Here is an 11,626-nt window from a genome sequence, read left to right on the forward strand (position 1 = left end):
CAATATATAAACATAAGTAAAACCTTCATTATATTTGTTGAATAAAAAGGTAAAAAAAGGGTAAGCATTTATTGCTATAGAATTAGACAAGCATAAAAAGTTCAAAATATGATCTGATCAAACCTGGAGTGAATTACTGTGAATTGATTTCAAAATCTTTAAAACTGTGATTTGGGAAACTTTTACTACATTTATGTAAACGGAAACGTGAGAATTCTTAGTTTTGTCTAAATATCTCATCTCATTCTGTCTATCATCTCATGTGCTGTATATGCCATCACACCGAAAGAGTCATCTTTTACATAAATCTCTCTTATTTTACTAATTATGTACTATCCCTTACTTAAGAAACCTTACAGTTAAAAACAGTTAATATAAAATTTAAGTAATTTTTTGTGTGTTGGCAATAGTCAACATGTGACTGGATGCAATGATGGTAAAGCTGAGTAGCCATGCTGACTGTAAGAAACTGAGAAACTTCAACTTGTTATAATACCTTTGACTTATTTTCAACGAATTTTACCAACACTGTGATTGTACTAATAGGCATAAGGTAATAATTGTGATGTAGTTTCTAATACAATTACATCCCAAACTTCAATGCTCCCAAGAAAAGCCCTATTGTTACTCAATAGTGCCATTTTAACTAATAAATATTCAAGTTTTATATAGACCTGTTTCCACTATAAAAGACTTCCCAAATTTGATCCAAATCAAAAACATGCAAGCTTAATTTAGTTTTCACAGGAAAGAAAAGTGGGCGAAGAGAAGTTGGGAAATCCATTTGTCTGAACTGCTTTAAAGAGCTGGTAGTCAGAGGCGGCCAGTCCACCAATCCTGAAATGACATAATGACATAGAAACTCTCTGTGGGGAAGTGACATCTCACATATACTCAGGCCTGCTGAAACGGCTCCCCGTGGCACTTCTAAACCACATTTAAACATAAGTAACTAAACTTTCACATTCTATACACATCATTTGTGGTGAGGCGCATTTAAAAATCGGATCAAGTTAAGTGTTGAGGCTGCTGTGATAACAGGATGAAGTTCATTTCAATGGAAGCTTACTGAAATAAAACCGAAGCAAATGGCAGAAAGGTCTTTAGTTTAATTTGAATGTGTTTTAATAAGTCTAAGATGAGAAAATATTATGAACAATTAGGCATCATGATTGCGGTCATCCCAGATTAAGTGCATACAAAAGGCTTAGTAATAATAATGGAAGGACAACAACTTGTTTGCCAATAGAGGAGGCCATGCTGCAGCCTAAAATTCAATATAAAGCTTACAGACTCATTTTGGATTATTCTAATTTATCATTTGTGGCGATGATAATATTTCATTATGAAATGTGGCAAAGACAAGATTCTGTAGAGCAACCCAGGCAACTGGTCATTTAATTTTGTAACATTACCCAGAACTAAATTTGTCTACTGCAGATTACGGAGATGCTACAGTCCATTGTTTTTTTTTTTTTTTTTTAACTAACTTACTTTGTGGCGAGCACAACCTTTCAAACCCTGCTTACCTGGTATTAAGGAAAAACTCAAGTTTTGCTTTCAAAAGCCCATCAAAACTGTTGATTCTCGCCCTGATCAGTTTAATCTGTCAAACCTAGAGTAATTTGGTCGCCGCGTCACTTTTCCTCTGCATCCAGCACAGCTTTGTCGGTTTGGCATTGCTTGTTTATTCACCGACATCAAGACTTACGCCACCATGACGAAGCTACACTTTGCTTGATTAAATGGTCAGTGCAAAGAATAAACCTATATGATCAAAGAAAAACTGAAGGGGTTTCTTTATAGTGAGCCTTTTATAGTTCAAATAAATCTTACAATTCTCTTATACTCGTGTCATTTGAGGATAGAGCCGACACCGGCTGCTTAGAGGGACAAGTGGAAACATATGTGGCGGTCAACCAGATTGTGTCTTCTGGCAACCCCCCCTATTTTGAGGTTAAGTACGTTAAATACACAGTACCACCTTTCTTATTTATGTTTCAGTAATAACTTTCGGATGTGGACGAGGTAATTACTTCCTTTGGTTTGGCGTCATTAGAATTAAGCCACCGCGGCTGCAGAGAGCAAATCTTGCGTTACGACAAAATTAGAACGATTGCTTTTAAAATCTTAACCCAATGACATGGCCTTCTTCTCTCTGAAGGCAGAAAACACTTCTTGAAAAGAATTTGATTTGATGCACTTGTTGACACAGATTGGGGGAGAAAAAAATAAAAATAAATAAAATACAGCTTTTTTTCGCAGCATGTTTCCCAGCACACTATCAAAGGTAAATATGAATCAAATCAATCTGAGGGTCATTTTAGGGAGATGAATCACCTGTTTCTTCTTTTTCTCCTCTCTTTCTGAGGCGAATCTGTGCACCACCACTTCTCAATTTTCTAGGATTTCTGCATATTTATTTATTTCATATTCGGGGAGCAAAAGCTGATCACCTGTCTTGCCTTTGATGAAACGAGGCCTTGCACAAAGCCGCCTGAACCAGGACGATGACAGCGGCAACTAAAATCACATTCTGCGAGAGCGCCCAATGGTCTGACACTTCAATTTCCTCCCCAGTGGGAGATAGGGAGAACAGAGGTGGGCATTATGAAGACTACATCGCTAGGAAAGCCGGGCCCATTTTTTACCCAACACTGACTCCACTTCCCATTCCACAGACAGGACCATTTTCTCCTGACACCCTGGCCCTTCCCTGCCAAACGGGAAGCTTGTTTTCCCTCTATAAATCGCTGCACCCACTCGTTTGCCTTTGAGGGGTGTTATGTGCCACAGTTTCCATTTTCAACATGTTCTGGTCCACAGGTTCGTGCATTTTATGAGTGAGACTGTGAATGTTAATAGACAAATGGGTGTTCTCCCTCCTGCCTAATCACCGGCAGATGTGTAATGGCTTTCCAGTCATATTGTTACCTTAGACAGGGCTTCATTATTGCACCCCAGCAGATGTCTGTCTCTAAATGACATCAGCTCACCAATTACACGTCTCCGAGGCTAATTTGGCACCGCGATGGGTCAGGCCGGGGTCTCCCGCACATTTCTGTTATACCTAAGCCACCAAAGCACTTCAGCCGGCAGCAGGAAAATAGCCCATTTGGTATAATCCTGCCTTTTTTATGAAATGATTCCTGTCTGCTAACAAGGGGTTATTAGGACAATTGAATTCTGTGTGTGTCTGATCAGTTGAGGAGAGATGGGACATTATTGATGCCTGTGGCACCGCATTTCTATTGTTTGTGTGCGCATTAGGGCTGTGAAGCGGGGGAAGCTGTTCCAGTTGACAAAACATTTCCAATACCTCCAGAACCAATTGGATCAAAATGTATTTGTCGTATTGATTCCGACCTTTAATTCCCAGCTTCATTTGATGGAGGGGAAAAAACATAACCATTTTCAATACAAAGTACTGTACAACATAAAAATACTCTTCCATGTTCGTGACTCAGAGGTGAATCTTGGTGCAGCAATGTTAAAAGAAACACAGTAAGAGTACATATGCTTGCAGAAAGTTTGTAAGAGGTGCTCTTAGTTCTTCTGTTGATTCATCCAGACTGCGTGTGCACGTCACAGATGGTATGTGAATAACCCTCCTCAATAAGGAGAGAACATTAGCCTTTTATTATGTTTTCAATGGCAGTCCACAGCTTTGTTAGGAGGGTGGTAAGTTCCAAGAAATCATTGAAATAAGACTTCAAAAATAACATTAAAAAGCTTTTTTTATGTCAAATTGATGGTTAGAATCAAAATAGGAAGTCCATCAAAACTAAATCTAAAGTATACTTCAGATTAAAATAAAAACACGTCTTACTACCAGCACTGTGGTAGACAGATTTGAATGTATAAAATAGATTTATCTAAGAGTTGATATCAGACTTAATGATGTATGTAAGTTCCAAAAAAAGTTAAAAAAAAAAAAAAAAAAGTAAAAAAAAAAACACTGGACTTTTTTTTGAAGTTTGGAATGACCATGACCTGGGTGGCTGAGAATCTTCACCAGAAGATGTATGTAAGCAATATTTCAAGTTGTGAGCTAATGTTATTTCAGTTTATATTATCTGACATTTAAAGGCACCGCTAATAATACGTTAAAAGATTTAAAACATATACTTTTTTTATTCTATTAGTCTAATCTTTTAGCATATTAAGGAATAAAATATATATATAATTCTATTTTTTTTTAAACAAGAAAAAAAAAGTAGCACAATAGGTACCCTTAATTAGGCCCAGAATAAACATAACTTATTTTTATATGAACTTCGATTTTATTGAAGTGTACAGAAGTACGTTGTATTTTGAATCAGTTACCAGTTGTTTTCTGTTTGTCCAGGGTACACATGTTGTGACAGAAGGGCCCATTTCTGTCCACGAGGCAGCACAATGACCTAAGTTCATCCTGGCATCAAACACAGCAAGGAAGAGCCAATAATTAATGTCCAAAGCTCCCAGTTAGAGAAACGCACCAAAGAATGGCATTCTGGAGTCACAAAGCTCACACGAGACGTAATAGGTATTATCTGCACCTGTACAAATTTAGGAGCGGGACAAAAAAGCTAAAAACACGATTTGGTAGACACTACTGGAACTTTGCCCACTCGAGCTTTGCAGCAACAAGCACTCCTAGTGGGTTTAGCATGAAATAAATGATGGACATCAGGAAAGGCAACTCCGGCCCGATGTAAAGTGCAGATGAGGGTCTGTGATGCTGTGGGCCTGCATTTTCCCTAAAACAGTTCTGGAAACCTCAAGATATTAACATGTTGAAATTCCACTACATTTTAAATTATCTGCTGGACTTTGCCACTATGTTGAAAGTGGGTCCTATTAAAAGAACATTTAGCCAGAGCAACACATCCTTGATGGCCATCTACATCTTCTGAAGTGTTAGAGAGAACCCAGAACCTCAGATGATCTGGAGAGACTGTGCTAGACGAATGGGTAAAGATCCACCTCTGTTCCTCTTCCTAAATGCTCCTGACTATCGTTACAGGAGAAAACTAAGTGCTCTTCTACTCCCAAAATAGGGGTTGAAATAAGTTTTGGGCTTTTTGACCTAAAATCTCGAGTATATTTTAGCACGATAAAACATGTATTCTAGTGTCTTTTAAACATATTTACCAGAGTTACCAGTTCTGTATCTTACTGGATACATGTTTGCCTTTCTGTGATTTTCTATTAAATTACATCGATAAAGGGCTTAAGGATGAAGTCCTTGAGAAATGCTTGTTTCCAATTACTGTAAGAATGTTTAGCTGTGCAAAAAAAAAAAGAAAAAAAAAAGACAGTAAATCAGACTATTTAATAAAGGGTTCATCAGATTGATTTACTCCAAGCAGCCAAACACGCAGCCAACAACAGCTTCTATTCATTTCCAGATCAAAGTTTTTTTTTTGCAACCTCACTGGAGAAAGAAAACAGACCACGCACCAAATCTTTACTTTTGGTTCGCTTGTGATTAGTAAATCAACCGCTACGGAAAATAGAATAAAAGGAATGAGTAACCCTTACCTGATCCTCCTCTCCGCCACCTTCTTCATCGTACTTGAGAATATTGTCCCTCACATCATCTTCAGGATCGATAAGGAGCTGCTTGGCCTGACGCTCTTTGTCGCGCCGCTTCATCCACACCACAAACATCAGCACTAGAACTGATTGATGCAACAACAGAGACGTCTCATGTCACTATAAGCAACAACTTGCTAATTTCTGTTAAAATGTAATCGAACCAGATATTTTAGGAGCTTGGATGTGGGCCTGATCAAAACTATCTATTGGGTAACCCGACAGAAATCTAGGGATACATAGGGTGGCTTCTTTTGTAAACCCTTTGTTCTCTGGTGTGATGAGCAGTTTGGGAGGAAGACGGCGGTATACTCACTGAGAAGGATGATGATGCAGAGGAGGATGGATATAATGGCTCCTGTGCCCAGACCAGCGGCCATGATGTGCTGCTGGTCGGTGCAGTCTCCGTTCATGTCGCACTGGCACACTTTAATCCGCAGGTAGGAGGTATTGGACATGGGCAGGTTGCCAGAGTCTGTGATTATGATGGGGACCTCATAGATCCCACTTTCGAGGAAACCAATCTTGAGGCTCATCTGGGCGTATTCGCCTAAAAACAAACGGAGGGGGGAAAAAAAGTGAGCATTGTACGATTCCAAATGCATTCTTAGTCGGAGGAAATACGTCTGGAAAAGTGATGCTCGAGATTAGTCAGCTCAGTGCGTTTTATTATAAACTGATACATTTGTTTCGGAGATCAGGTTTTTCACAGGAGATTTATCCCTAAACTCGGAAGTCGTTTGTATAGATGCTGTTCACACCGTGATTACACTCCTTTTTTTTAAATCGCAAATGTGCAGCATAAATTCCTACCTGGAAGTTGCATCAGCATATCTAATCCAAAACATGGTCAGGATTTGGATTTGAAGCTTATAAATCTTCTGAATACCTTTTGATAATGCTGCTTAGGCTAAATTCCCAGCTGCGATAATCCAAATGCCATTATCCTATTAAGATTTATTCACTGTGTTTCGTCTCCCACTATCTAATAGCTAAACACATAACAAATGAGTTCCTTCGCTCGTGGTTTTGTTTTTAATTTAGCATAAATAATTAAAGAGTATCTGGTGAGATTAATAGATTACTATATAGGTCTGGCACCTCCATGGTGTGCTTTTTACAAACAGTTAAACATGTTTCCCAGGTTTTGATGGAGCTGATTGAAGATTAAACTCTTAAAGCAGTAATAACAACAGACTGCTGAACAATCAGCCTTGTTTCTGGTTTTATAGCCCTCACATGCCACTACCTGGAAGAAAAAAAAAATCCCACGTTCCTTTCTGCCTTACTGTAACAACCTCAAAGAGCAAAAGCAAAAAAAGCTGACTCATCATCTCTGACATCCCGGGAACAGCAAATTGAAGATTAAATTAATCTCATTATGCCAGTTTTTTTTTTTTTAAAGCAGCACAAATGGCCCCGGCATGAATCCGACCAGGACTCTGAGATTATTCCGTATCTCACCGCTTATTCTCGTTATGGTCCAGTTCTTCTTGATGTCCGAGGGCCTGTGGGCTAGCTCGAACGCGAACGGGCCTGCGTTGGGGTTCAGGTCCCCGTCGAGCGCGGTGATGTTGATGGCGTTCGGCTCGGGTTTCTCGCATATCTCGGCCTCCTGGGGGAACACCTTCGGCGCGTTGTCGTTGATATCTAGCAGGAAAATCTGAAGAGTGCCCGTGCCGCTTGCCGGTCGCTTGCCTGTATGGACCAACACACTATTAATCAAATACAGCAAGGATTTCTGAGAAACACCCAAAATATTACATGCTGAAAAAAAAATGTATACTGCTGAATCGGCATTTTTCATTTTTTTTAGCACTATAGAGTGAAGCACAGGAAACTAAAGTCCAGAGCTTTCTTCGTTGGCTCTCTAAATCAGTATTTACTTTAGTGAGAGAAGTCCCGTACAAACTGCATAATGATCTGAGAGTCTAATCTCATGTGAGGAGGTGCAAAGCGAGAGGTGGATATCAGAACATTTGTTGTGTGTTTGTTTGTGTTCCCAAAGAACGTCTTCCTGACGAAGGATGCAGGAATGGAATACTAAAGCAGAGAAACAGAGCCCACTGTCGCTCCTCTCAGGCTCCTCTATGTATTCACCCAGCTAAGAGGCTTTTTTACCATTCAGGCCACGCTCAAAGGAGCTAGTCATCCAATCCTGACCCATTAATGCTGAGAAACCTCTTTATTGGTAGAGTTTTTAAGCCTATTGGCCTAAGCTATGCCCCATAGAACAGGGTAAACCTGAACAGAGGTAAATCCCGCCGGTGAAAATAGAAGGTGAAAACGTCCGCATGCTGGATGATTCTGGGGATTGCTAACATATTAACCTTCAGCTAAAGCGGTCAGGGCTGCCGATACGCCGAGTGCCACGTTTATGATTGTGCTTCGAGCTTTGAGAACATCTCTGTGGCTTGTAAACAAGGTGGATGCTTCAGGTGAAAAGCATTACCGGAGCCGTCAAAAGGATGCTATGTGGAAGATTGACCCTTGAGAGCTGGGCTACATTAGACATCCACTGGGCTTCTGTCTGAAAAAAGGAGGCATTAGCTTCCCCTGAACACTCTGGCAGTAATGGCCTTAAAAAAAAAAAAAAAAAAAAAAAACAGGTGCTTGTGTAACAGTCTGACTAAAACATCCAGACCATAAAACCTGTGCATCACATAAGCTCAACAAGGTATTTTTGGCAACTGCAGAAGCACTTGAATGCTTACATACCGTTGTCAGTGGCCAGGAATGTTGCATTGTATAAGCTGTTCTTCACATAGGGCGACTCCCGGTCCAAAATGGCAATTGTTGTAATCCGGCCAGTGCTTGGGTCAATCCTCAGCCAGTTGGCCGGATCTGAGAGCTTGGAATATCTGAAGCAAGAAAAGACAAATGCAGAGATTTTTTTTTTCCCTCCTTTCAGTTTAGCCGTTAGCCGTCTCGTCTCTTAGTGTAGCAGATATACGTTTTCTAGAATCTCCCTCGTTAATTGTGCGTAAAAAAACATTTTCTTTTGTTTAAGATGAACACTTCAGACACCATGCATTTTACATGGCTCTTCTTGCTACGAGGAGATGCCAAATGGAAACAAATTGAGCTGCAGGAAGAGTTAATTTATTTTTGTTACCATTTTCAAGCTGATTAAAAACGTGAGCCAAGTTATTAACAACTGGGGAAAAGGAAAGGGTTTGTTAATAATAATAAAAAAAAAATAAAAAAAAACGAGTTGGATGTTTATTGTCATTTTTAACAGGAAACACTAATAACTATTGGAAAAAACTGTTTGAACCTATTAATATAGGTTTTGTTCTTACTGTATTTGTTTTGTGTGCAACAGGATATTATCCCAATCCCCAGAAATTAAAATATGCGCTTTAAGCTGAACAGCCTTTTGCACCCAAGATTAAGAAACGTATTTAGAGGTTAAGGAGTAGTGCTTCAGAAGTGACATTGTAACAATATTTAAACAAATATATATAGACAAATCTGCCCATTTTTCAAATAGTCTAAGAATATCAAAAGGTGTTTGCTTAATTGGCCGTGTGGAACAATGTCACGGGAAAAAAATAACAATGTGGGAGATTACATTAGTTTGGATGATGGGGAATAAATGTGTCTGACCCACATGGAATTAAATTTTAAATAAATTGTTTGGAATGCCAGCTAGAGTGGTTCAACAACATATAACGCAGGCGCTGCCTACCTGATCATTTGCGTCTGGTATCGATCTGGATCCTGCGCGGTGAACGTCGTCAGCGTCGACTCGGGCAGCATCCCCTCTTCCAGCTTGATAAGTTTGGGGTTGGGATCAAAGTAAGGACTCTCATTGACGTCCAATACTCTGATGGAGACGGTGGCGGTGGACTGTCTTGGAGACTGGATGGTCAGGGGAACCTCGTTTCTCGCTTCCACTATCAGCACATACTTTCTGTCCATTTCAAAGTCAATGGGCTGGAAAACAGTGGGAGGGAGAATAAAGACTTGGACTGGAGATAAAAGTTATCACATCAGAGTTGTGTTTGTGTGATACAGAGTACAGAGCAACCTACAAAATACGGAAACTCTTTTCATCTCACCGGAAAAAAATGGGTCTGTTAGCCAAGAAATATGATAAAGAGACTAAATCTGTTTGTAATCAGTTCAAAGAAACAGAGCTAATGAGAGTTCAACAGCCATTATAAAACATGTGAGATGTGACCTGAGATTTAAAAATATGCTAGATACAAATATAGTTAATAATGGAAATCTTGATTCACAGACTTAAAACAACAATATTGAATATCTGCTTAATTTTGTTATAATAAAAGAAGACACTGAGGAAAATACTTTTCTGCTTATAGACTAACGGAAGTATATAAAGCTGATATGGCTGGTTAATCAGGCAGGTAATCTGCTCAGATAGCCTGTTTGCAGCTCAAAGCTTTAAGTTACCTTAGCCTGTTAACTTATATGAGTGAAAGGTGGCACTTCAGTTTCCAAACATTGACCCCCACCGTGAGCATGAGCCTTCTTCCAGAGAAAAGTGATGCTAAACAATTAGTCTGAGAGGGGACTGCTGCCCTGGACATGGGCCATTTTTAAAATGCCACAACAATATTCAGTTATACCACTACTGCAGAGTAAAACCTTAAAAAAAAAGAAAAAAAAAAAAAGAAGAAAAAAACAACAACACCCCAGACAAAGCTTTAGAGAGCACCGCGTTCTCAGGCTGCGAGGAGTTGAGCCTCTGCGAGTTAGCTTTTCCTTGAGCTGTTTCTATTATTATTATTATTATTTCTGCCCACCTAATACTTATACTATGGTGTAGATTAGGGTGATGGAAAGGAGGCCTTCCAATCTCAAAGGCATAAAAAATCATCAAAATACAAGTGGACACATGCAACAAGATGTTCAGCAATAAAAGATGGTTTGCCACCCATAATGTCAATACGTTACCCATTGAATATTGAGAGGGGTACAAATATCTTTGAACATGTTATGCATTAAATAACTAATTTTACATGGAGTTGCTACCCTTTGAGATGTGCATGTCTCATTTCCAACCATAAAAACTTCAAAATGTAACAAAGTTACCTTTAAATCTAAATCTGCCAAGGGTATGGATCCTTTAAGCGTTAACTGTATTATCCGTTAAGAATAATACAGTTTAGATAAGAAAAATATTCTTACAGCTAAATATTCAGTGCATCTCTATGGGCAGGTGGGGATTTAAAAAACGGCTCTTACCTTGACAACTGTTACCAGACCCTCGTTAGTTGTTGGATCGGTGGGAACCGAGAACCTGCCGGTGGGGTCGCCCCCGGTGATTTTGTACACTGCGTTCCAGGCGGGTGTGTTGGGCTGGTCCTTGTCAGTCACCGTCAGGTTGGCCACTATAATATTCACGGCATTCTCCGGCACCTCCCCAAAAAACTGCATGAATAAATCAGAAATGTACGGTACAGCTGTTAGCGCTACCGCACCGCCTCACAGGGCACAGCAGGGTCAATCAAGGGTAAACAGACATCTAAAGGTAACTTATCATCCGGTCACGGTGTTCTCATTCCCTGTGCTTCCCTGATAGCATAACAGCGGCATTACAAATTTCTGTGATTTGCGAGCCCGGTAAGTGCCTCTTTCACTGAGGCAGACATCCTCGCAGTTGTACGTGTCAACATTCGGGAGTAAGATGCAACGCTTTACACACGACTGGCGACTGGTGTATGCGTATAGTTATAAAAAGTGCAAGGCGAGCAAAACCGGGTGAGCAGAACGGTTGAGTGCAGACGGCGAGTGCTTGGATAAAACGGGGGACCTTAAGTCTATTCTAGCGGAATCTCTGATAAGAGCTCCTTTCTTACCATCTCAGCAGTAAACTCCGGCGGATTGTCATTGATGTCGGTGACTCTGATGACGGCGGTGGCTGTGTTGGACAGGCCGTACATGGGATTACCCTCCATGTCAGTCGCCTGGATGATCAAAGTGTACCGAGGCACTTTCTAGAGAAGAGACGAACAGGAGAAATAATGAGATAATTGGAGAGTTCGAGCAAAAACGATTCCAAATTAAACTGTACTTA

General features: G+C 40.0%; 1 protein-coding gene across 1 annotated transcript in view; it reads right to left on the minus strand.

Annotated features, from left to right (window-relative positions):
* Positions 1–11,626, minus strand: part of cdh2 (cadherin 2, type 1, N-cadherin (neuronal)) — an 84,161-nt gene that overhangs the window by 9,434 nt on the left and 63,101 nt on the right. Inside the window, exons 8-14 of the mRNA XM_012875420.3 lie at positions 11,409–11,546; positions 10,795–10,980; positions 9,272–9,519; positions 8,299–8,441; positions 7,045–7,278; positions 5,897–6,130; positions 5,527–5,666 (exon numbers count right to left, since the gene is read on the minus strand). Coding sequence (XP_012730874.2) covers positions 5,527–5,666; positions 5,897–6,130; positions 7,045–7,278; positions 8,299–8,441; positions 9,272–9,519; positions 10,795–10,980; positions 11,409–11,546 — 1,323 coding nt within the window. The remainder of the gene's footprint in view (positions 1–5,526; positions 5,667–5,896; positions 6,131–7,044; positions 7,279–8,298; positions 8,442–9,271; positions 9,520–10,794; positions 10,981–11,408; positions 11,547–11,626) is intronic.

This window comes from Fundulus heteroclitus, chromosome 6 (genome assembly GCF_011125445.2).
Source record: "Fundulus heteroclitus isolate FHET01 chromosome 6, MU-UCD_Fhet_4.1, whole genome shotgun sequence".
In the NCBI taxonomy this organism is placed as follows: Eukaryota; Metazoa; Chordata; class Actinopteri; order Cyprinodontiformes; family Fundulidae; genus Fundulus; species Fundulus heteroclitus.